Here is a 26,565-nt window from a genome sequence, read left to right as displayed (position 1 = left end):
AAGATACTATAATAATTATAACTACCAGCATGAACATCTGCTTCCTATCATGGAAGTTAAATTTACAAGGGCTAAGCAGACAAAAACACACTATGCGTGAACTCAGTAGAGATTGAATCTGGGACTGGCATAATTTGCCAAAGGAGTGATTCAATATCATGGTTAATTAGCTGAAATCACCAGGTAAGTCTGAAATGCCATTTTAAAAAAACTCACAATACCGATGCAACACAAATGACTGCAAATGCATTTTGACTACATATAGGTAGTACCCTATGACAGACCATTACAATGGAAGTTATAAGCATCCAAAATAAGGCCGACCTATTAATATTTTAGCAATTGACAGCAAAGGATATCTGTCCAGTTGTTAGGAGCTTCTCCCCACAGATAGAAGATGAAAGAATAATATTGCGATACTCTCCCACACACAGGAAAAATAATCCCAACTGTTCAGTGGAGTACTAAAGTTATAGTGGTTTCCTGACTATCTAAAGCATTTGAATAATAAGGCTGATATAGTAATCTATTTACATTTATGGTAAACTGGTCATTAGATATAGTATAACAGGGCTCAATGGGTATTTTATTCGTACAACCCTTTGGAATATATTAGTTAGACAATGTACAATATTTATTTCATTTACTGACACCCAAAATCCTATAGTATTAAATATATTGTGATAAATGCTATGAAATTACAATATTATATTGTGTCTCTGTATCATTCTTCTAATAGCTTGATGCTTCCATATGGGGTTGCTCAATAACTACCATTCTTGATCCATATTTCACAAAGGAAATCATAAAAATTATGATCAGCCTTGGGCCATTTGCCCAGCACTGGTCAACTGCCCACATCACTAATTCAATGGCAAGGCAAAGGTTATGTCCTAACCTAACCTAAATCACAGTACCATACCTGAACAAAGGACCTGCTCACCTGGACAACCCTCTTCAATCTACATTATGCTAACTGCTTAGCTACAGGTGTCTTATCTTTATCCTATGTGTAATCAACATTTCACAAGCATTCAAAAATTAGGTATAACCACCAAATATCTCCCTTAGCCTATGATCACCTTTTCTAACACACTAAGCTATAAACCTACAGTCTTACAAAAGGAACAACACAAATTTCTATAATTTGTCCATTTGCAGTATTGAATTAAATCTTGGCGACAAGAAAATAGTTTCTCTTCCATTACATAAATCTACGTCCTTTCCTAGAACTCACTGAAACAACCTACCCAATGGCTAACTCAGCTAGCCTTGCCTAATAAGTGGCATTTATGCCTTCTTAAACCGATTTCCTAAAGACAAAAATGAACAATCTAACATATTTTCTCAGAGTTTAAGACATTTTTCTTCAACACATTTTGAACTTATTTACAGCAAATATGGTAGGTATAAATCATGGCAATGTTGCATCAAGTCTTCTAGAAAATTCTATTGTTTGCTAAGAAATGTTGTTTGCTCTTTTGAGTCAAGTCATCTTAGACTTGTTCAAAGGTTGCACAGTTTTGCTATGAAGTAGTTCTAAGTAAGTGACAAATTGTGCCGATGTTTTCATGCCTGAGACTGGAAGAAGAAAAAACCAATTCAGTGTCAAGATGCAAATTATTTTAAAGCTCCCAAAACACTTCCATTTCGTGTACAGTATTGTGTATTTGAGAGGCTAAATTTAGTATAATTCTATAATATTTGATTAAGGCCTATTTTGTGAGGTTATACAGTATTCACTGTTAACTCTGCACAACTCCCTTACCATGTCATCTATGCTTATAGCAAAATAAAATCCAGTGTGATTAAGTTATGTGTAGCCAACACCCCAACCGAACTTTACGCAGTCTGATAAGGTGAAGGCCTTTGCATCTTAAGTTAGGTTTAGCCAAGAAGGTTAGGTTATTAAGGTACAGGTCTTTCATTCGATTCCTTCTTCCCCCAAAAACAAAATTCCATCTTCCTCACTGGTGGAGAGTAATATCGATGAATAGCCTATGCAGTGAGCAAAACTGCAGTCTACCACCATAGCCAATAACTTGCCGAGATATTATACTGTCTTTTAGTTTTGTTTGTTTTGTCTTTCATGTTTATATTTAGTCTTTTGATTATTTTTTGCCATCAATCCCAAGAAGCTGGTATTACGCACGGCGCCCATCTCTCCCACAAACCATCAGCTGCTGAGCTGGACAGCTGCGGCAGTAGTCGGTAATTTTACCTACCACCTTTCCGAAAAAATACTTTAACACGTATTGTAATCCAGGATAGACATTAATCAAGAGCCAGCATCTGTTGAAGCAACACCTCGAGCCCTCTACTGTCCTCTCGAGGTAAGTTTTTTCTCCCGAGTCACGAATTAAGGCCATAAGTTCCGATTTTTGGGAAGGTGTTCACGTTATGGTAGAGGTGGCCATTCGGTATTTTACCCTGACACTGTGCTGTACCGCAGGCTACAGTTAACCGAACCTCTTGCAAATTCATCGGACCACCTCTAACATTAACATAAAACTTATATTTTTACTCAGATTTCGAAGGAATGTCGTTCTCATGATTATCTCCCTACAATAGGTTAGGTCAACCTAGGCACTGGAGTGTACTGCTACAACAGGCCTGGACATGAATGAAAATTGCGTTAAATGCTTAGCCTACGCCTATAGAGAGCTAACAATCAATAAAATATGAATGGAGGTAATAGCCATTTTGGTAATTACGTGCGTCCATTAGGCCCAAGCTGAAGAAACCTTATAGGGTTACGAGCAGTGTCCCGAATGGCCCTAAGGTAAACAAACAAAATAGTTTATTACGTAACAAAAAGTTGAGTCATTTCGATTATAAAATGATAAAAAAAAATCTGATTTAGTCCTAAATACTTACCAGTAAAGCGAGGAGAATACCTAAGTCCTAAGCAGCCACAGAAGAGACCCGTCTAGACCCGTCTTGACCTCACGATCCCCAGCCTCTCGAAGTGGGCGGTGGTCAGTTTTTCGGGCACACAAAGCGACAATCTCGAGTCTCACTAATCAAATAGGCACAAAAAAAGACAAAAAGCACACAAAGTCCATGACTAAAATCACTAAGTTTTAAACGGAGGTAAACAATCGTTTCTCTCGAGTCACTCTATGGACTCGAACAGGTGTTTGGGACCAATTGTTTGTCAACAAAACACTGCGCAGACGTCACAGCTGATCGCGTTCAAAAAAGAAATATTTAAATGGCTTCTATTTTATGACAAAAAATTAAAAATAAATATAATAACGAATGAATACGCCGGCTATTATTCCTTGGATTATTTATTCCACGTTCACTCCTCCAAAGCTCCGTTCCGGGAGTGTCAAGTTACAGCTTGACGTGACTGTCACTGGAGAACAATTGCACATAATTCACTGTCATGGCTTCATGCATAATTGATCAATTAATTGCATCAACTAGCGAGACACCTGGCAGAGTGTGACAAGGACACGCCATCTATCGATGTAATATATAGCATTGGCTAGTGTCTTTCAGTCCACTCCTTATAAGGGGGCAAACTTTATTTTACAGTAAAATGTACCCACATAAAGAGGATAAATTGTTTGATTTGCCTTGACATGTATTAGAATTTTTATTGCTTTTGCATATTTATTAGTAATGAGATTATTTTTCATTAGTAGTTTTGTGAAACTTGCATTTTCCTTTTCCTGATAATCTCGGGTGACATATTAACATACTCATCTCTCAATACTCTGCTTAGATCATTACTACAATATCCTAACCCATTGCAGGTCTTTTAACATAGAAATGTCCTCTATTTTATTTATCATTTGCTGTTCATCTGTTGCTCAACTACAGAATTCCTTGTAGCTTCGTCAGTTCTTCTGGTTAATTTTTAAGTCCTTACCTTTTTATTTCATTACTTCTATTCTTGGTGAAGACAAACTACTATGGATGCTAGGAAATGTAGATTGTTAGTCATTAATGCTCCCTGCACTTATTCTCTTGCAGTATCTATGGAATTATCTCATTCCTTTCGAAATAGCTCTCAGGTGATTTCTACGAATAAAGTGACATCATGCACCCATACTTCCAATGTTCAGGTCTGCATGTCTGCATAACACATCTTAGCAGATATTTTTCTTGGTAACCTTACCCAGACTGGCAAATACTGGTGGCTGATAAAATCTGAAAAAAGACCAACTTTGATCATTGTTTCCCATAGCTTTTTTTTGTGATTGGAAGTTTTGTTTTCCCTCTTTTGTAATGATTTACCCTCAGTCACTTACAAGTTCTGTTCTGAGCCAGGGACCAAGTCTCAGTTTAATGCATTAAGGCATCTAATTCACCTCTTGGGTAAGTGACTATTACATCCTACTTTATAACAGTTTTTGGATCATAGGGCTAGATACATGAAAATGAGATGACAAAATGGAGGTGTCAACAATATGAATGGCATTCAGTGACCAAGACAAAAAATGTACTAATACAATGTTATAGAGAGAGAGAGAGAGAGAGAGAGAGAGAGAGAGAGAGAGAGAGAGAGAGAGAGAGAGAGAGAGAGAGAGAGAGAGAGAGAGAGAGAGAGAGAGAGAGAGAACTATGAAAGATAGTTTCTGAAATTCAGCTCATTCATAAGAAAAAGTAATACAGTAGTATTTTTTTATGTTGTAAAACGAATTTCATCATTATTCTAAATATAAGTAACTTACAGAGAGAGAGAATGCTGTATATTACCCATAAAAAACTACCTTTTTCTATACTGTACAGCATATGCCCTACAAAAACAGACAGGAAAGAGAAAACTGCCTTAATGAAATGAAGTACACAGTTTCATGAACAAATAATGTAGAAGCCTCTGCTTATGTGTGTATGACAAATTTATGCTGCCTACAAACTGTCACAACAGCAACGTTAATAGACATGCTATCCAAAAACTACTGTTTCAGAGGAAATAACAGACTCCCTTATGAAAGTACAGTAGATAGAGAGGAAATGCAATACGTACATTACTGTCTTCTTTTAAGTTTGCTTTCAATGCAGATGGGCAAGAGAGGGAAATGCAATCATGTTGTAGTTAAAGGGCAGGTTTTAGAAGAAGTGGCACATTTTCTTGGCGATACACTGACTATGAACCATGTATGCATAAGGTCTGAACTACTATATGCAACAGAATGCATTGACAAGAAAATAGAGGTTCAGTGAGCTGATGAAAAATACACGTACTTCACATAGAATTAAACACATGATGAAAAGGGCTTAGAAACCCCAAGCCATAAAGATAATAGGTTAAGGAAGTACAGTACTGTAAAAACCAATAGGACATCACAGGAAATCATTAAAAAAAGAAAAAAAACAACAACAAAAACTTAGGACAAGAAAGGGATTCAAGCTAAAAATGTGATGTAAAAATATTAATGAGACCACATCCTACCTTTACTCCACAGCTTCACTAATAGCCCACCAGATACAAGTTACGAAAGGCATCTCCAATTACCTAAGTAATAACTCTGCAATCATAATTACTTTAATACATTAATGAAGTACAGCTAGTAATAGTGCCTCACTCAACCATCTACCTGACACAGGCAACAGCATGGTTTACTTCTAAGCCTACCAGGAAACAAAATACATAGGTGGATTTGTACTAGTGTGGTAACTCATTCAGACAAGCTAGTTAAAAATGAGACATTTTTTGTTTTCAATCCAAATGAGGTGACACTTTATATTACAAAGGCTAGTTACTCTATTTTAGACACTGAAGGCTTTCTTTAAATCAGAAATATAAAAATTGGCCTTCATAATTAAGAATGGCTTTTCTAGAAATGAGCATGAGCAACAACCCACTTTCTGAATATTGATGAGTGAAATGTTTGGTATGCATTTATCACAAATAAATTATCAAATTCTCCACAATTTTCTAATAACAAATCTCAGGGCACAAGCAATCCCTATGGCTTCCATTTTTTGACAAGTACAATACTGTGCATCCAACATCAATAATTTTTTTATTTAATTAATGCAATTGTCTATTCATGCAGGGTCCTTCTGCTTGATCGAAAAAAAATCTGGCTTCCCATTATGAATCATTCATTTAGCTTTCCCTGTGAGCAAGCACACCAAAGGCCTAAGGTGTGATGGGCATTGGTTATAACTTCTGTGCATAAAATCAGCAATAATGCTGCACAATGTTGATATTTATTCATTCAACATTTAAATGTGGGAAGTATGAGTTCTTCCCTAATCCAAACAGCTAGTATATTTCAGGTTAAAATAACCAACACAGTGAATGGCAAAATCATCAGTAAAGATACAGTATCTAAAATGAGTTTTTCCAATACAAGTCCTCCTTTCGGCAAGGTATTTTTCGTGATTGTGTTCAAATGCAGATCATCTCTATGGCTGACTGGCTTATAAAATAATGAATGCAAACTGACATATCTCATGATCCATAATATAATAAATGGTAAGGTCACTATAAAATGGAGGGTTCATTATGGCTATGAAGGCCTACTGATTGGTGGGTGCTGGTAATTCTTCTTTAGAAATTCTGCTTTCTGATTTACTGTTGGTTGGTGTCGGCCAGCTCCTTACCCTTCAGCGTGTAAATTTCTCTTGATGCTGACCTCCAGAAGGTTCGAGATGAATGTCTGTTCATTAACATGTGATGAAATTATGAAGTTACTACCACAGTTACATGAACTTAATAAGAAAGTTTCTCTAGATAGCTACGATGAAAACAGTAGCTAACTTCTGTCCCATTGTCGCTAGTAACTTTGAATGTGTTAAGATGGGTTCCCCTAACAATTTGCCAGCTGTATTAAAGTATACAGTATTATATATTTCTTATGCAACAGTTTCCTCTTCTGCAAGCTGGTGACCTTTCTTAATTTCTTTACTAATGAAAATTCCTGCATATGTGCAGCTTCTTCCGAGCAAAATATTCAGCAGGCAGATCCTGTAATGTGCTTTATGAATCTAATCTTCATTTTAATTGCTCAAATATTTTGCAAGTACTAATGAGGATACTTGCAACTGTAATGTCACATTTTCCCAGCATTTGGTCTTTTTTTGCATACTTTTAACTAGCACTTCCACAGCATGGTTATGTAGTAATCCCCTCTTCTCAAAGAAAATGATGACATTAAAAAAAAAAAAAAAAGGCTATGGTACCACTACTAGTACTACTACAACGACTACCAGGAGTACCACTTTGTATATAGCAAATAACGTATCAAATATGATAACAATTTCTTAAATACAATTAACATTCACTGCTCCGTATTACAATCTACGTAACGTATATTTAAAACCCAATCTTTAAACTTATATTAAACATGTTTTATATATGTAAGAAACAATAGAAGAGTACTACTTTAAATTTCTTGAGTTGAAAAGACATGTCAGAGTCCTTAAACAGTTAATTGAAAAGCAATATTCTCACCACGTACTGTACAATCCACATAAGAACTGCAGCTTATCAACATAGAATTTAATCTTTTATCTATTTTTTTAACAACAAACTCTTTAGGCCAGCTCTATGAGTCAATTATTTCAGCTTAGTGGTATGATGAAACTACTTAATAACAACAATATGTAAATAACACTTACTAAACAAAATCAAAATTTATTAACATGATCTTTGAGTACAATAAAATATTACCCTCATAAGAAATGAACATTGCAAATATACAGTACTTTAATACATTTTAAAAACATGATTATTCCAGGCAAAATAATTTTTCGTGTAAAAGGTATAGTACTAAAATTCACTCAGAATTCATGATATGATAATGAATTTATTATAGCTTGCTTTAAAATGAAAGCCCATATAATTCTACGTAAATTCTTTTTACGTTAACCAAATCCTTCAGGATAAAATGAGTTCCCAAATTTTTGTTTGTGATACTGAAGGACATATATATGTAACAAGCTCTCCGTAAACTCAGTCTGAGATAATGCAGGTAAATGTGACCTCTGCAATATCTTATATAACCACAATTTTTAAAATGTATTTGTAAAACAGTGGAATTTTATAACAAAAATAAAGCTACTTTAAACAATTACAACAGAGTTTCAGGGATCTTCTTTTTAAAATCTACAACTTAATCAGTCAGGTTGGACAATCACATTTCCACAGACTTGTAAAAAATAAAACTTTCCTTATAAAATTAAATTTTGTACTGTAATTCAATCCAACAAACTTTCCAGGTCTGCACCCATTCTACTGAGATCATCTTCATCACTCAGACCTCCATCACTGTCATCACTTGGCAGTCCACTACCTTGATGGAAGACCTTACTGGGTAATTTACTGTCTCCATCTTCATCAGTTTGTCTTTCACTGCTGCTACTACTTGTGCTATCCAAATTTCTTTCCATTCTTCTGTGTTTTTTTCTTTCTGGACCACTTTCTTCATCTTCACTGTTGTCATCAGTAAAGTTTGACTCATCTGCAAAGAAAGCATTTAAGCAATTCTCATGAGACAACAATTTTCAAAAAATGCACACAACCGTGTTGGGATATCACATGCAAATAGGAATTGTAAGTTTTCATATTTATCCAACAATGTGACTACTTAGTTGTTGTTCCATGTTAATCATACTAATATGCCTCCATAAGGCAGCCAGAGGTTTGCATAGATTATCTTCATTTCCAGAATGCTGATGTAAGATAGCTCCACTATCATGCACAACAATTTGCTGCTCAACATTCTTGGAGACAAATTTCCAAGTCATTCATCACGGCAACAGCAAAAACAAATATTACCCTTCAAGTAAAGAACACTGAAGCTCTCATCAATTATAAAACAGAACATAAAACCTCAGAACTCATTATTATTTACAAATACGTTTAGGCTAACTAATGAAAATACTATGAGCATCCTCAGACTAGGAATTAAGACCAAGCAGTCACTTAAAGCTTTTCACAAGCTCATTTCACAATGTCCCATCTTCACAACAGGTTATATTCTTTCTAAGACAAACTTGAAATAGCTTCTTACAAATATTCAGTGCTTTCTCCAACATCATATCTAATGGTAGACACAAATTTGACAGTATTCAATGACAGAAATTTCCCACACCCATATTGTAGTAAAGAGGGGTGCAGTACAATCTTCAACAAAGTCAAATTACTAAAATTTCATAATACTGGGACCACCAAAATATTTTTTACCATCACATCACCCATAAATCATCTTGTAATCTGACAGCTGTCCATCTATACAAAGCAGTTAACAAAACATATTTAAATAATTTCATCAAAGTAAATGACCATCTAATGATACCAATATCTTGCAATACAGTATTACTTTAGCAGTGGTAATAGTAGTAGTGCAGAGAGAGAGAGAGAGAGAGAGAGAGAGAGAGAGAGAGAGAGAGAGAGAGAGAGAGAGAGAGAGAGAGAGAGAGAGAGAGAGAGAGAGAGAGAGAGAGAGAGAGAGAGAATTCTACACAAGGCATTGAGCAACAAGATCCTGCGCCTTTTAACAAGAAGCCTTCGAAAAAACTTCCTGTATTCTTTTCCATGAGTTAGAGTTATAGTGTAGTTATAATAATTTAGTTTTGCTATAAACCTCATGTCAACTTACCATCATCACTCAACATCATGTCGACTTCAACAGCCATACTGTTTTTGTCATCAGGGCTGAAAAACAGGAGGGGATTTACATCATCTAAAAGATTTCCACTTGGTGTTCTTGTCCGACCACTAGGTCCAGGAACTGCTTCTGTAAATAAAATTTTGTCTGAATTTTAATCATGAATGTTGAGCAGAAAATATTAAGAGGTAAATCAATTATTCATGATTCATGTTCTATTCCCTACAATGTAGCACATAACTCTTGCATCTGCACAACACGCTGAAAAGAACGACAGGTTACCAATTTGTGTAGGTTGATATGAAAAGTCCGGACAATAACAATGATGTGGTGGATGTCTCTGGACATCTTTCTCCACTTCTTTGGTTAATGGAAAAAGCCGCTCTTCCACCAACTCCCATCTTTCAACGCACGACCATAGCCAGTTTGGTGTCACAATCTGTAAATTAAACAAAGAAAAATCTTTAATATTTTAGACTAACACAATTACAGTTTATTAAAGTTATTTTTTCATCTGATTCTCTAAGAATCAAATGAAAATATAACTTGAAAAATATTCAACAAAACTGAGTTGCTAAAATAACAATTACTAGTTTGTTTTAAATAGACTTTTCTTGCGTCAGCACCTCACAAGAAGATGAACACCAACTGGACAGGTATGTATTCAAGATATGTATCAGCATATCTACCATGCAGGTAACACCTGCTTTAGCTCCCAGACTCATATTCTTAAGTTTTGCTTATTCTTTATTATCATATTTCATATTTATTTTATTCTTTTATTTACCATGTCATTGTACCAGTGGATTGTCTACTGTGTATAATTTCCCAAAATTCATTAAATATTTTAATTGAACATTTTCCTTCATGAGCTGGATGTACTTAAAGTGCCTCGTTATTGTCTTGCTGACCACTGTACATGATGGTTGTTTGCCTCAAAACTGAAGTTTAGCATCACACTCCCATTTCCTTCTGTAAAAGGTAGGTACTTCCTTAATATTTTGATGAATTAAAATTAATTTTGTTATATTTTAGCTAATATTTTTGGTAATACGTACTGCTAAAGAATTAGGTCAAATATACAGTTCAGTTAATGCACTTTACAGTAATTCATGTTATGTTCACTAGCCATATTTTACTTATATTTTTGTGTTATATAATTTCTGCATCCCTGCAGTCCTCCCCTTTGAAATATTAACTTATCTATAAGACCCGACTTCTTTTAGGCATTCCACATATGTAATTAGTTATGTATGGTAGTTATGGTTATCTAGGTTATCATTACAATAGTTAGTATATCTATTTTGCTTCAAATTCTAGATATTGAATTTTTACCCATTTTTTTGGTCAGTACTGAAAACAATACTACTCCCCATGTATTACAGACTTGATACCACTGTTTTCCATTAGATATATACGGTCTACACTGAAACATATAGAAAAGTATATTAGAAACACTTGATCACTTCTGAATCCATGACTGTGTCCCCTGTAAAGAGATCTAACTATGATTCACACTTCTACATAGGCCTAACAATAGAAGCATACCTTACCTTTATAGATTTACATCTCCGAGCACGGTGTACCTTTTCAGTATTGATATTTGCAGCTACAAGATGAGTGGTGTAACAACGATTTTCTCCCTTATCACTTTTCTCACTCTCTCCTTTGGCTCTGACGATGAGTCTTTCTGAAACGTTTGCGCCAAAGCACACGGCAATTTGGTAGGCTCTGGAGTCCTTCAGCTTCACCTGCTGTGGCACAACACCAGAGAAAACAATATTTATGCCTTTCAACACATCCTTTCGCACTAAAGGTATCAACTTTTTAAGATCTGGTAATTCTGTTTCCTTAACATCCGATTGCTGCTGGGTCTTACATTTCTCATACTCGTTAAAGAAGGTTACGTGAATTTTTCCTAAAATGTCTTCCAAATATAAAAGAAAGTCATCATCATCCACCACATCAATCAAATTGTCTGGTCTGGATTCCTCACAACTGAGTTCTTTCGTTTTTTCTCTCTCTAGGTTTTGGTTTTCTGTCTGAGGATTTGAGTCCTTACCACTTTCAGTCACATCAGTTTCACTGCTACACTTATTTACTTTCTCATTTGTATCAAAATTTGTACCATCACTCTTTTCTTTACAAGAATCACTTTCGGATATACTTTCGTCCTCGTGTGTTTCACTACTGTTGTCTTTTTGTTTGGAGTCACTACTGTTGTCTTTTTGTTTGGAGTCTTCCTTTGTGGCTTTCCGCCTTTGCTTGCCATTGTCTTGTGACTGCCTTTTTAAGTTCTTTTTGTTTGCACTATTTTCTTTTTCTTCAATTGTGATGTTTTGCAGCTTAAAATCAAAAATGTCCTGGGCACTACTTTTTCCATCCTCATCTCTCATCTCTGCATCATCCGTGTGGACGTCAACAGCTGAATCATCACTAATTTTGTCTGACTCAGCACTGTCACCTTCTATCTCTTGTTTGTCTTTGGAATCTTTATCACTGTCAGAGTCGGAACTGTAAGTTCTTTTATCAAAATCCTCATCACTCCCCTCAGGACTATCTGTGGGTGAAGTATCCTTAGCTGTGTGACAGAATAAAACAGTATGCATATAAACATTATTTTATCAAATAACCGTACTTCTACAAAGATTAAATGGCTAAAATATTCTTTGAATAAGATGAATTAGGAAATAGGTAATACCTAAAAACAATAAATTTTGGCCTCAAAAACAGTGGAAACATTTTATAGACTTCTCTTGAGGAAAAGATATACGGTTTCTTCAATAATAATAATAATAATAATAATAATAATAATAATAATAATAATAATAATAATAATAATACAGGGCTATTAAAATAATACAAGCAGGAATATGACATTCTCTGTTCTGTATCTATGATATACGTATACAAATTGTCTAAAACTTTATATTTGTACCCACAACAATACAAAACATTGCTTATTATATAGAAGACTTCCATTTATGGTAGGATGATCATCCCACAGAAGTAAATGGCTTTGTTCCAAAAGCTTTAGGAATGTGAGGTTGAACACACCTCAACCAAATCCCATACATCTGTGCTTACAGCAAATGACCAGGTGGACAGTCAAATGCAACAACCATAATTATCAGATTCCCAGTCAGTGACATGTAGTAGGGGGAGGCTGACTCTTATAAACCATAGCCTAGCAAAAAGATGCAAAGTGCAATTAATACAAGGGTTGTCCATGAAAGAAGGTTCCCAAAGATTTTTCACAATGAAAAACATGATTATTTGCATTGAATAATACATTTTTGGAAAGCTTAGACTTTTTCCTATTTTTTGACATAATTGCCATTGAGATCAATGCATTTTTGCATGCGGTGTACCATCTCCTTTATGCCTGAATCGCAGAACTCTCCCGCCGCTCCGTGAAGGTAGCTTAAAACCTCTTCAACTCCTCTCCGGTTCTGAAATGCGTTATGGACGTCTGTACGTCCGTCTTTGAATTTTCTGCACCATTGGCGCACGTGTTGTACGCTGATACACTTTTTCTCCATAGACTTCACACAGTTGGGAACGAATGTCCACCAGTGCAGTGGAGGAGGAGGAGGAGGAGGAGGAGGAGGAGGAGGAGGAGGAGGAGGAGGAGGAGGAGGAGGAGGAGGAGGAGGAGGAGGAGGGACCAAGCTACAAGCGAGTGTCGCCAGATCTCGCGTAACAGCGTTCCTTGCGACTGCAGCTCCTTGAGAACCTTATTATATGGACAACCCAAGTAATTTGAGCATCATAGGACATATTCTACATCTGGGTATCTATAATCTCATCAGCGCCCCTGGACGCAGAACATATCTGGGAAAAATTATTTTAAAAATCTCCAAAAACAGTTCCTGGAATATGACCAAAATGTACTTAAGAGGGATGCAGAATGCTTGCCAAGTGGCCCCAGCAGACAAATGACGTACCGCAGGGCCTCATGATGCTGCTGGACGTTCACTGTTTAGTTTAGTTGTGTGTGATATCACAAAAAATAACACTTGCATATCATCACATTTCTCTCATCTTAACTCTGTTATTTGAAGGTGCTTTTTGCTGAAAATATTAATGTAGACTTATGAAGCATCTAATTAGGTTTTTAAGTTCATTCACGATGCCAAAAGGTATCACTGGGGCCTGCCTATGGGCAAAGTTGAAAGGTGCCTTGATGCTGATGATGCCCCAAGCACTAGGAGTGGTGATGAAACACATGTTCTGGCTCAAAAAACAGGTAACTCAAAGATGCTAATCAGAAAATATAAAGGTATAAAACTTACCCAAGCAAAGTGAGCACTCTCATAGAAGCAGAAAGTGATAGTGACGAATTTGAGAAAGTGAAGGTATGAATGATAGTAGTGATTCAAGAGAGGGAGATGAAATCAATAAAAGTGATGATGAGATTTTTTCTATCAATATTTTATCTTATATTTTTTTACCAAAATATATAAACAATTATAAAAGAAAAGGAAATGTTATCAGCTATATTATACATACTCTTTCAAATTCCTGTGCTAAATAAAGTAAAGAATGTTTTAAAAATTCTAACTTTCAGCAACCCTTTTTATAGTTTAGGGGGATTCTGATGATTAATGAGCTCTCTAAGAAATAAGTTAATGATGCTAGAGCTATTTGAAAAACTTTTGTTTTGCAGTTTTTTGCTGCTCACTGAGGCTTGGCACTCTAGGTGACAGAAAATATAATAAGCAGTGGAGGCATAATTAAGTTTATCAAGTTAAACTTTAGTCTACAAAAGATTCAGACAAATCTTGTCTTTCCTGTACTGAGGACAGGAATACAGAAAGGTTCATAATTCAGAGATGAATGATAATGCTCTACTTCCCAACTTGATCAGTAACTGATCTGCAAAAGCCTTCAGTACCCCTGACATACTGAACAATCACCAAACACAATAGATATATTGCCAAGCTTTAAAACTCAATTGAGAACCATGATTGAAAAAAAAAAAAAATCTTGAATCAACAGTAGTCAAAGAAACAGTGGCAAGTTACAGATAAGTGACTGGCGTATCCTGCTATTCAACTACAGTATTTGCTACCAATTAACCACCTTCTTTTCGCCTTTCAATGACCATATCTAGCCCTGAAAATACTGTTGAAGACCATGGTTTGTATTCTCGTAGAAACAATGGAAAATCAATTTTAACCAAAAACTGAAAAATATTGTCTGAAAAACTGCAAAATTTTTTAAACTGTACAACCTACTCACCTAATCCCTTACCGAATGACTTGAAATCAATCCCTTGACGATCATCATTTTCTTTCTTCTGCAAGCCTTGTGGCGCATTTATATCACCAGTGTGACGGAAAAAATGGTATGGAACCACCTGTATTACATTGGGTGAAAAATTCCAAACATCAGTCCGATCATCAATGATGCAAACCATGTTATCACCACATGGGAAGAGGGAACTGAAATTAAAAAAAATAAAAAACTTAAGACTGCATGCATGCAGCAGTTTTCATGATAAATATTTTCACTCTTTGTAAGCCACAATACTGTTCTATATATACAATCATATAAACATCTAATAACAGAAGGATCTTTACTTGAGATTTGCCTTCTTTGACATAGGATCTATGCACTCATTTCGAGACAGTATTCGCTGACCAAAAAGCTTCCCATCCGGATCTAAAAAATGTGCAATGTAATGAGCATACTCTCGAACACCAAATGTGCATATGTGAAGTTCATATAGTCTTGAAATCTTCTCCAAAAATTCTTTTGTATGAGGCCTTAGTCTTGTATGGTACCAAGGGCCACCAGAGTGAAGTTGAAAATGATACACATCCTGCAAAGAATTTTGAAAATGTTTTACTTTAACACTTGTCCATTATGTGCATTCAAAGTCTAAGACACAGCCCAACTGGTGTCACAAAAATAAAGGTCAAACCGTAGGTCTTTCAGGCTATGCTCTGAAGTCTAGAAATGTGACTCACTGGTCTTGTTAAACTAATCTGTAAGTAACAATAACTCAAGTCATGGAATATAGAACACTTTTATTTTATATTAAACTAACATCAAAACAAAAAGATATAGGATTTGGTAAAATAAAACTGGTTAAATTTCAACATACTTCCTCCAATATAAATTATATCAATGACAAAATTTATATAAGTGTAACACTTAAAACTTACTTTTAACTCGGGTGGAATGTTGTCATTTGTTGTAACACTTAAAACTTACTTTTAACTCAGGTGGAATGTTGTCATTTGTTGTGTGGATAAGGGTCTGATCTAAATCAACAAGGAGAACCAGCTTCCGTTGATTCAGTAAATTCTTCTGGTCTTTCTTACCAAGTTCTTCTGCTTCCTGTTTAATAATAGATATCTAATAAGTCAATGGCAATGTTTAATGAAGGCATAGAAATTTAAAAATGGAATTTTCATTAGTAAAATGAAATTTTATTGTATACTTACCGAACAATTATACAGCCATGATTTCCACGAGCAGCAGGAGACTAAATTCAAATTTGGCGCGTAGGCGTCACCAACACTGGTGGTGATGACGTCATCTCCCTCCACTCGCGGGAAAACCAGGTACAACTGCCCAGGTGAATCCAATTCTTTCTGCCCGTCCGTCCACCTATGGGGAGGAGGGTGGGTATAATCATAATTGTTCGGTAAGTATACAATAAAATTTCATTTTACTCATGAAAATTCCATTTTTATTGTAGTGTCTTACCAAACAATTATACAGCTGATTACACATTGATGGGAAGGTGGGATTCAGTGGACCACTAGTATTTCTAAATGAGTTACATTTATGACAATACTACCAGTAAACACTCAAGGTGTCTGTTGTACCTTACCTTGTAAGAGAGCTACAGCAGACTGTTACTGCCTCTGGTTGGTGCTCTTCTTACTATTGTAGAGGACTTGGTATCTGACCAAAGGTAGCCTCTACAGGAGTGGAATCCTTCCGTAGTTCAAGCGAGTCAAGGCTGACTGACGGAGGATAGCAACAACAAAGATTGCCCTTGCCCTGGGCTAAGACCAACAATTCAATCATACAAAACATTTGTCACCAACACCAGATTTAAAAACATATATACCCAACCTTTATTAAAAATCTGACCTAACAGACTGATGGGTATCCCAGGTACTCAGTACCCCCAGCTTCCCTTGAACTCAACGACCTATTTCAAGGCGAAAAGTTAGCATAGAGGTGACGACCCCTGTGCCGTTTCTCCCAACACCATGCCAGAAACCGCAACCGGACCCAACGTTCTGCAATTCTCGAAAACCGTTTCTATCTCTTTGAGATAATGGCTCACAAAAACCGAATTCGATCTCCAGAACGTATTCTGAAGAATCGTAGATAGAGATAAATTCTTTCTAAATGCTAAAGAAGTAGCAACTGCTCTAACTTCGTGAGCTTTAACTCTCAGAACGGAAAGATTTTCGTTCTCGGACTGCGAGTGAGCTTCCTTGATAAGCTCTCTAATAAAGAACGATATAGCATTCTTAGAAAGAGGACGAGAGGGATTTTGAACCGAGGTCCAGAGCTTAGACGATTGGCCTCTAATCTCTTTAGTGGCAAGAAGATACTGCTTAATTGCCCTGACTGGACATAAGAGCCTTTCTTCCTCCTCATGTCCTACCAAATCAGATAAGTTCCTAACCACAAAACTCCTAGGCCAAGGATTAGACGGATTCTCGTTTTTGGCTAGAAAAGTCAAAGAGACCGAAAATACAGCATTCCCTTGAGAGAAACCGACTCTTTTGTCTATAGCGTGCAATTCGCTGACACGCTTTGCAGAAGCTAGGGCAATAAGAAAAAGTCTTCTTAGTCAAGTTCCTAAGTGAAGCCGACTTCAAAGGTTCAAACGGTGGACCCATGAGAAACTTAAGCACCACATCTAAGTTCCAAGCCACTGTATCTTGAGGTAACTTAGTGGTTTCGAAAGACCTAATGAGGTCCGACAGATCTGGGTTGGAGGAAATATCCAAACCCCGGTGTCGAAAAACCAAAGAAAGCATAGCTCTATATCCTCTGATCGTAGAGGGAGCTAGTTTCTTAGATTCCCTAAGAAACAGAAGAAAATCTGCTAATTCTGTTAAAGAGGTCGCAGAAGTAGAGACTTTAGCGCCTCTACACCACTCTCTGAAGATTCTCCACTTACCTTGATAGAGCTTGTTAGAAGACTCTCTCCTACAGCGAGCGATAGTTTCTGCAGCTCTTCTTGAAAACCCTTTCGCTCTGACAAGATTCCGGACAGTCTGAACCCTGTCAGAGCTAGAGCGGACAGGTTTTGGTGGTACCTCTTGAAGTGAGGTTGTTTGAGAAGCCACTTCTCTGGAGGAAGAAGTCTGGGGAAGTCTACCAACAACTGGAGAAGGTCCGGGAACCACTCTTTCCTGGGCCAAAAGGGAGCGATTAACGTCAGTGTTACATTGTTGTGTGACATGAACTTGTTCAGTACCTCTCTTATTAGTCCGAACGGAGGGAATGCATAAGCGTCCAGACCCGACCAATCCAACAGCATTGCGTCTACCGACCAAGCTAGAGGGTCTGGAACTGGAGAACAAAAGAGAGGAAGACGGTTGTTCCTTGATGTCGCGAATAGGTCTATGGACGGTCGTCCCCAAAGGAACCAAAGTCTCTGACAAATCTTGTCGTCCAAAGTCCACTCCAGTGGTAACACTTGCTGTTGACGACTTAGCTCATTCGCCAGGACGTTCATCTTTCCCGGAACAAATCTTGGAACTAGCTGAACATTTGCCTCGTTTGTCCACAGGAGGAGATCCTTGGCTACTTCGTACAGAGTGAAAGACTGAGTCCCCCCTGTTTCCGCACGCACGAGAGCGCCGTGGAGTTGTAGGAATGCACTGCCACTATCTGCCCTTCTACTAAGTTCCAAAACTGTCTTAGCCCCAGGAAAATTGCTAGAAGTTCCTTTACATTTATGTGGAACTTCTTCTCCTTCGCTGACCAAGCTCCTGAAGCACGGTGATTCCCCAGCAGGGATCCCCAACCTGTGTCCGACTCGTCGGAAAAGAACTGTAGGTTCGGGAGGATGGGTCGTAAATCTAACCCTTCTTCCAATCTTGCCCGAGACAGCCACCACCTTAGATCTTCTTTTATTTGGTTTGTGACAGGAAGGGTAATCGAGTCCGGTTGCGTCTTCCTGTACCAAGAAGCTCTCAGAAAGAACTGCAGAGGTCTCATGTGCAGTCTTCCCAACTTCACGAATTTCTCCACCAAAGTCAACTTGCCCAGGAGCCTCATCCACTGATTGGCAGAACTTACCTCTTTGTCCAAGAACTCTTGAACTGTTTCCAGGCAGCTCTGGACCCTCTTCGGGGACAGAAAAGCCCAAAAAACTTGAGCATTCAGTCATCCCCAAATAGAGGATGCTCTGCGAAGGTACAAACTGAGACTTCCGTTTGTTGACCAGAATTCCTAACTTTCTGGCAAGAGCCAGAGTTGTTGCTAGGTCCTTCATACACCGACCCTCTGACTCCGACCGAAGAAGCCAATCGTCCAGATAGAGGGAGATTCTTACTCCTAAGATGTGAAGCCAGCTGCCTATCGGGGACAGAACCCTGGTGAATACTTGAGGAGCGGTCGCCAGTCCGAAGCAAAGCGCCCGAAACTGAAAAACCTTGCCTTCGAACATGAACCTCAGGTACTTCTGAGATCGCGATGTTTCAGAATATAAAAATAAGCGTCTTGCATGTCCAGAGAAACCATCCAATCCCCCTGTCTGATGGACTCCAGAACCGACCGAGTGGTCTCCATATGAAATTTTGTTTTCTGGACATGCAAGTTCAAGGCGCTCACATCCAACACAGGCCTCCAGCCCCCTGATGACTTGGGAACTACAAAAAGGCGATTGTAAAACCCCGAAGGAAATTCCCCCTCTATCTGCTCTATAGCCTCTTTGAGAATAAGCGCTTCCACTTCCGCGGCTAGCGCCAGAAATTTGTCTGAGCCCGGAATGGAATTGGCACAGGTGAGAGCTAGGGAGGTGAAACGAGAGGACTACGGTAGCCGAACTTGAGTACTTGAACTACCCAGGCTTCTGCTCCTCTGTTTTCCCATTCCTCCCAAAACATACCCAGCCTGCCTCCCACTGGTGCACGAAGAACCGAGCTTTCACTTGGAAGGTTTGTAGACCTTGGCCGAGGTCTTTGACTGAGGTCGCAAATTCGACTTCGGCCGAATGAAGCGCTTGGGTTTTCTCCCTCGAAAGGGCGCCTGAGCCAGAGGGGAAACGGAAGAAACAGCCGCTGAAGGAGCTTTAGGTCTCTTAGTAGACTGTACTAGCAAATCAGAAGTCGATTTCTTATCTAGAGCAGACGGAATTGACGACACTACATCGTCTGGAAAAAGGTTATCTTTCACAAAAGGAGCAAACAAAAGAGCAGACTTCTGTTGAGAAGTGACCCCTTTAGAAGCAAAGGAGCACCAAAGTTGCCTTTTCTTAAGGGTACCAAAGGCGATGAGCGAAGCTAACTCATCACATCCATCCCTAATGGATTTGTCCGCACAGGACAGAACACCAATCCAATCCTCCGCTAAGTCCTGTGAAAGAAAAGGACAGTCTTCGATCTTGGCCGCTAAAGCACCAATAGTCCAATCAAGAAAGCTAATTATTTCCAAAAGTTTAAATTGGTTCTTTACAACGTGGTCTAACTCAGGCGCTGTAAAGAAAACTTTCGCTGCGGCGAAAGCAGGTCTTCTAGAGGAGTCAATTAAACTGGAGAAGTCTCCCTGGAAGGAGGCAGAAACTCCCAGAGAAGGAGCTTCCCCAGTTACGTAAAACCTATACCTCTTACGAAGCAACCTAGAGGGAGGGTAAGCAAAAAGAGCCTTCCCTAAGTCTCTTTTCATAGACATCCATTTCTCCGTCTCTTTCAACGAATGTCTAACCGCTTTAGAAAGAACAAGTTTTGGGAGGAGAGGGTCCGAAGTTTTCCTCCTCATCAAAAAAGTTGAAGTCGGGGAGCGCGGAGCCGCTTTCTCAAAATAATCTGGATAAGAAACCAGAATATACCTAAGGAGACATGAATAACACGAAAGGTGATGTGAATCCTCCTCCTCTCCGTCTTCCTCATTCTCCGATACCGCCGAAGAAGTAGACGGAACTACCACAGGATCTGAAGGCTTCGAACTACCCTTGGACTCATTCATCCAGTTAGTTAACATCTCTAACTGCTTGCGCAAAGGCGCCAAAGAAGTATCAATAACAGGTAAAGAAGGCTTGGAAGAGACTAAATGCTCTTCAGGAGGAAGAATAACTACTTGCGCCTCGCTCGGAGCAGCCGAAATTCGAGGCGGAACAGGCGAAAAAGCGACTAAGGAAACACCCTTAGATCAGCAAGGCGACGATACTACAGCGCTAAAGCCACGATCTCTACTAGTAGATGGAGCCAAAAAGGGAACAGCTTGAGGCGAAGAACGAGCCACTAACGGCCGAGGCGCAACACTACTCTCAGGCTCCTTATACCGCTTGACTGGAGGAGGCGAAGAATCGGTGCCTGAACGCCTCTTTAAGGGACGCAAAACGGACGAATCTCGCCAAGTGCGGCGCGCGACCGGAGACGAATCGCTTGAATCAGTCGAAAGGCGTCTAACCGCAACGCCTTTCCAATGCTTACTCGAGTCCTGTTGAGGCGCAACAGTATATCAACAAGAGAGGCGCCTGTCTGTGGGCAACTCCCGATCGCCTCCCTTGGACTTCCGGTATGTCTTCTCCCCGGTGCGGGGGAGCTGGACAGTGACCTTTGTCTAGGAGACGTGTCAGGACAGACAGACGCACCCTCAACTACACTCTTAGCTGAAACCGCTTTCTCCAAAAACGCCTTAACCGAATTACCCAATTGCATAACCGTATTCGCTAGTACCGAAAATTTCTGATCGAACCTCGATTCCAGACTGGCAATGGTGTCAGAAGAAACTACACGGGAGGAATAGGAGGTGTAGTTAAAGGAGACATAACAATTTGAGGAGAAACAGAAACAGAAGGAACAGATGCATCGCAAGAAGAGGCAGAAGAAGCTGCGCTAAGCTTTCTTTCCCTAAGCGCTGCTTTCCTAATTCTGTCTTTCGCTAATTTCTCAGAGTATGAACTAAAAAACTTCCATTGAGATTCAGTCCAATCACTACACTCATTACATGTTCGATCTGCTGAACAAACCTGTCCCCTACACTTAACACATTTAGTGTGAGAATCATACTCTAATTTGGATAATCTAGTTTTACATCCTGAGATGCAAAACCTAACTCCCGACGGACTAGAATCCAACATGGCAATGCCTAATTATACAAATTAACAACATCGCCAAATAAGAGTACTTCACCAATTCCAAAGATCAAATCCACTAGAAAAAAGCGAAGCAAAGTCATCCAACCGCACCGACCACCGATGTTCACCGGACGCCGGCAGGAAAAGAATTGGATTCACCTGGGCAGTTGTACCTGGTTCTCCCGCGAGTGGAGGGAGATGACGTCATCACCACCAGTGTTGGCGACGCCTACGCGCCAAATTTGAATTTAGTCTCCTGCCGCTCGTGGAAATCACGGCTGTATAATTGTTCGGTAAGACACTAAAATAAAACTGGCTTATAACTCTTAAGACTGATAAGGTCTCAAGAAAGCTTCTTCTACATTTTTAGAAAAATATAGGCTGCCCTTTAATCCTTGTTTAAATTACCATTTTGCTGATAAATCTTATTCTACTACTATTAGTAGTGCTCTACAATGTTTTATGATTCATCGTCAATAAGAATAACAGTATATGGCGTCAACTTAAGTCCTACCTCTTTTGCAATCTTGAGATCAGGTACCGAATGTATCATGCTGACAGTATCACTTTTGGGGATTTCATTGTCATCCAACACCATGCCACAGTCACAGCAGATGTTGCCCATCAGTGCTGGATGAACGCATGCTGTTATTTCCATAATGCAACTTCTGGAATGTGGAAAGTTTTAACAATGAAATTAAAATGTATACGATACTATTGCACTGTGATCTTAGACAGGAAAGCCCCACTCTCTCATGATTAACAAGAAGTCTTCAGTTTTCATTTGGTATATTTTTCTTAATTTCTATTATTTCATTTAGTTTTCTGGTTAAAATTATGTTTACAGTCATAACTAATATCTTAACCAATAACACATAGTAATTAACACAAATAATTAAGTAGAGAAAAAATCTTTTATTTTCATAGTATAAGATCACAGTAAAACCGATTAGCAATACTGTACACATACCCAGTACCTATAGACTGCTGACCTTCTTGACTTTGTTCAATCAAGCTTTCCAGAACAGTCTGCTCTAACAGTAACCAACTGATTCCTTTTTCTTTGCCAAATTCCTTTTTATCATCATTTTTCCAGTACCTTTGCCAATATTTCAAAGTAATTCCATGGCCCATCTTCATTTATGTTTTTATAATGTAGCAAATCGTCATTAATTATAATAATAAATAATACTATAATATAGTACTTTTTTTTCCAACTCTTCTGGTCATAGCTATTGCTTCATCATATTTTCAACTCTTAATGTTTTAATTTTCCTCCTCATTTATCATGTTTTATGGGATGGGGAGCTTTTAGGAACTGAGTGCACTTTTTAGTTGTTTACCTAAAACTGTGATGCCAGCGCTCTGAAAATATTGAATCTGCCAGACAAAAACTAGTTTCAAAAACTGATTCTTATGTTTTTTCATAATTCTTAAACAACAATATTTTTCATAGAAAAACTTCTATTTCTTTGCTTATCACATCTGATAGGTTACAAATACTTGAACTAAATTTTGTCAGAATCTTCATTATTTTCAATATACCCAATCATCAAATTTTTAAAGAATTATAGTTTATCAGAAAAAATAAACATTTCTACCATTAAAGACAAACCCATTGTGCCAGCCTAATGAGAACAGCTTTTTCACTCTGTGATCTTGTCAAAACACTTAATAAATAAATGTCCCAGCTAAGTTACCATCAATACTGCAATAATTTCATTTTATATCAAATGACATTTTTATCTATCTTTTAAGTTCTGCATTGCCATCAAGACAATCTGTGCACATAAAATTTACATTTAGGGAAAAAGAAAAATTATTTAAGCTGGAAACTGGTAAAGTTAACAAAATTGTGTATGTAAGGGACTATATTGGCATCTGTACTTGGTTATGAGTTATGTGGGACAACCCACATACCCCTCTGGAAGGTGTGATCAAGCCAGTTATTCTTTCAAGCCAGGTTAATTGCTTGAGGGGTGGCTAGAGGTGGGCCTCTAGCCACAAACTGATTAAAAATTTGTCATTTGTTCATATATGAAACAAAACCCTCGGTCTTAACATTAGGATAGACTTACCTTTGGTGGGAGGTATGTAATATTAAGCAACTGGAGGTTTGCCACCTCTGATCAGTGTACTGAATAAAAGAATTCTAAGAAAAACTGACCACTATTCCAGAATCAAAGATATATATATGAATAACATAGATTCATACTTCTGGTTTCTATACAATCACAGTTTGCTGCATCTATGGATGATAAGAACCTAACTGTTCTAATAACAAATCAACGTATCTACTTATGTAGGTTCGTTATCATTCCTCTCTCCTTTGCTAAAGAGGAGTGTTTAGCTACTGATATGTATCTTACACTCATGACACTCTAACAGCATGGCTACTTCATACACCTGTATCCTATTCGTTCCAGCTTACAATGGTATTTTCTTCTTACTGCCCATAGGTAAAGAAGAGGATAGAATATAGAAAAGAAAAGAGAAGTTATCTCATTCATTTCACTTTCATACCCTCATCTTAGTCAAAATACAAACTGACCCGCCAGGGGCACTAGATGAGCTACACAACTTGATGAACAGCTATCACCAGACCCAAGGAAAAATTGTCCAAGGGATCTATGGGCAACATCCTTCAAGTAAAAGGAAGTGAAAGTGGTTTGGTGTAACCATGAACCAGTTCTCATTATTTTATGAAGAGACAAAGTCTTCTTAAATGCCACAAGAGAGCTCAGACCTCTAATGTTACGGACTCTTGCCCTCGTGTCATCTGACTCTCTTGCTTCTGTTGAATAGGCATTCCTAATTGTTTCTCTTAACCAAACCGAAACTGTATTCTTGGACGCTTTCCTGACCCAGCCTGTGCTAACAAAAAGTCTACGACATGCTGGTCTGAGATGTCGAGTTCTTTTTAAATAAGCACGCAGAGTTCTGATGGGGGCATAACAACATTTTGTCAGGTTCATTATCTACAGTCTCCCTAAGAAGGTATAGAAAAGGAGACAAATCTGTCATCAATAATTGCTGGATTCTGTGTCTTTGCAATGAACTCTGGAATAAATTAAAAAACTAGACTTCCAACCTCTGGTGTGTTTTATGTCATATGACAAACCATTTAGTACCTAGTTCTCCCACTCTTTTTGTTGATGCTAGGGCCAGCAAGCAGACTCCTTTAAGCACCAAGTTTCTATCTGTAGCCTATCACAACGGTTCATAGGGACCCTTTGTATGGCTAAACAATACCACAGTTAAACCCCAGCCAGATTTTAATTCTCTAGGGGAACAGAAATGCTCAAAGCTCTTGATCAACATAGATATTTCCCAAGAAGCAAAAATATCTGTCTTTCATCCTAAGCACCATAGCTAGAGCAGCCCAATAACCATTTTATGGCTGACAAAGAAAGATGTTTTTCTGCTCTCTGAAATGCTTAAAAATTAGCTATTTGTTGAATAAAAGAACTGAGTGGAAAAATACCCCATCTACAACACCATTCACAGTAGACAGACCACTTTCCCTGGTACAAACATGTTGGCGACTTTCTGATATATCATGACATCTGAGTCGCTGCTTTTTTAGAAAAGCCTCTTGCTCAAAGGAGATACTTGATAGTCTTCAGCTGTGAAGAGATAGGGACTGTACTGACTGGTGGTACCTCTCCACAGGTGGTTAATAAAGTAGATTGTGCCAGGCAGATAGCTCTCTCAGAACTTCTATCAGCATGGATAACAGGTCCAGAAACCATTATGCCTGAGGTCATAAAGGAGCGTCGATCATTACCCTGAGATTCTGAGACCTCATCATCACCTTGTTTGGAAGGGAGTCCTCTGCCCCAGAATATCTGGGGTAATCGTAAAAAAATACAAAAGTATGCCCTTTCTCCTTGCACTAAAAATTACTTTTTTTTTTTTTACTAGTATTCTAATTTGCCAAAAGCATATATGACATCTCATGGTATTTAGCTAAGACATATTACAGTACATCCTAGATCCATAAAAATGCCAATATATCATCAAAAGAAATAAACTCACAACATAAAAACAAATAATCTAATCAAAATTTTTACTAACCCATCTTCCACTACGTCGTTTACTTTGACCAACACCTGTGAAACGACACCGGAGTTTTTCGCCTTCACTATGATTCGCTCTCCATTTTCTGCTTCAACTTCACAAAGTTTCTTCTTTTTCATTATGTTGGTGCCTTTCTTGGCAAAGAGACTTACGACCTGAAATAAAATGCACTATTAATTTCATAATCAAACTTATATGGTGTAACATCTCTTCAAAGACAATATATTTTAAGTACATTTTTATAATATATTTATCCCTAATGACTATTACATACAGTTATACAAAATATCTATAAGCGTCAAATGACTGAGTAAAATAACCATCAAACTTTGTTATTACGTATTTACTAAAGACTACTACATATTATGTCTTGAAAAATCATCGGAAATAAGTTGTTGAGACCCAAGGTTTACAGGTTTTTAGAATAAACCTACCTATTTACCTTCTACAATCACCTTACATGGTTCTTTGGAAAAAGACATAGAACTTTGAAGTTAGACTGGACCATTTCAATCAAGAGGCATGTTTAAAACATTAAGAAGGCACTCCCTTCACTGTCTAAAAGAACATTATACAACACATTTAGAGCCCACCCTTGTAAAGTTTAAACTTAATGAATAC

At 37.9% G+C, this 26,565-nt stretch overlaps 2 protein-coding genes across 6 annotated transcripts in view; both read right to left on the bottom strand.

The window, feature by feature from the left end:
- The window catches only part of LOC135195549 (protein Fe65 homolog), a 1,282,053-nt gene extending 1,278,774 nt beyond the window's left edge, over window positions 1-3,279 (bottom strand). For both annotated transcript variants that reach the window (XM_064221808.1, XM_064221807.1), the window contains exon 1: window positions 2,878-3,279. The gene's annotated coding sequence lies outside the window, so the exon portion shown is untranslated. The remainder of the gene's footprint in view (window positions 1-2,877) is intronic.
- A 4,307-nt stretch (window positions 3,280-7,586) lies between these two features.
- LOC135195542 (RNA polymerase II subunit A C-terminal domain phosphatase-like) overlaps window positions 7,587-26,565 on the bottom strand; it is a 28,306-nt gene continuing 9,327 nt past the window's right edge. The window contains exons 3-11 of one of the 4 annotated variants that reach the window (XM_064221796.1): window positions 25,942-26,099; window positions 22,379-22,532; window positions 15,798-15,923; window positions 15,161-15,402; window positions 14,820-15,022; window positions 11,129-12,156; window positions 9,858-10,014; window positions 9,567-9,704; window positions 7,587-8,426 (exon numbers count right to left, since the gene is read on the bottom strand). In XM_064221796.1, the coding sequence (XP_064077866.1) occupies window positions 8,164-8,426; window positions 9,567-9,704; window positions 9,858-10,014; window positions 11,129-12,156; window positions 14,820-15,022; window positions 15,161-15,402; window positions 15,798-15,923; window positions 22,379-22,532; window positions 25,942-26,099 (2,469 nt within the window). In that variant the 3' untranslated portion in view covers window positions 7,587-8,163. The remainder of the gene's footprint in view (window positions 8,427-9,566; window positions 9,705-9,857; window positions 10,015-11,128; window positions 12,157-14,819; window positions 15,023-15,160; window positions 15,403-15,797; window positions 15,924-22,378; window positions 22,533-25,941; window positions 26,100-26,565) is intronic. The other 3 variants (XM_064221798.1, XM_064221797.1, XM_064221799.1) reach the window with 3 other exon arrangements.

This window comes from Macrobrachium nipponense, chromosome 16, assembly GCF_015104395.2.
Source record: "Macrobrachium nipponense isolate FS-2020 chromosome 16, ASM1510439v2, whole genome shotgun sequence".
Taxonomy (NCBI): Eukaryota; Metazoa; Arthropoda; class Malacostraca; order Decapoda; family Palaemonidae; genus Macrobrachium; species Macrobrachium nipponense.
Note: the sequence above shows the minus strand (reverse complement) of the source record. Positions and strands in the feature narration are given on the sequence as shown.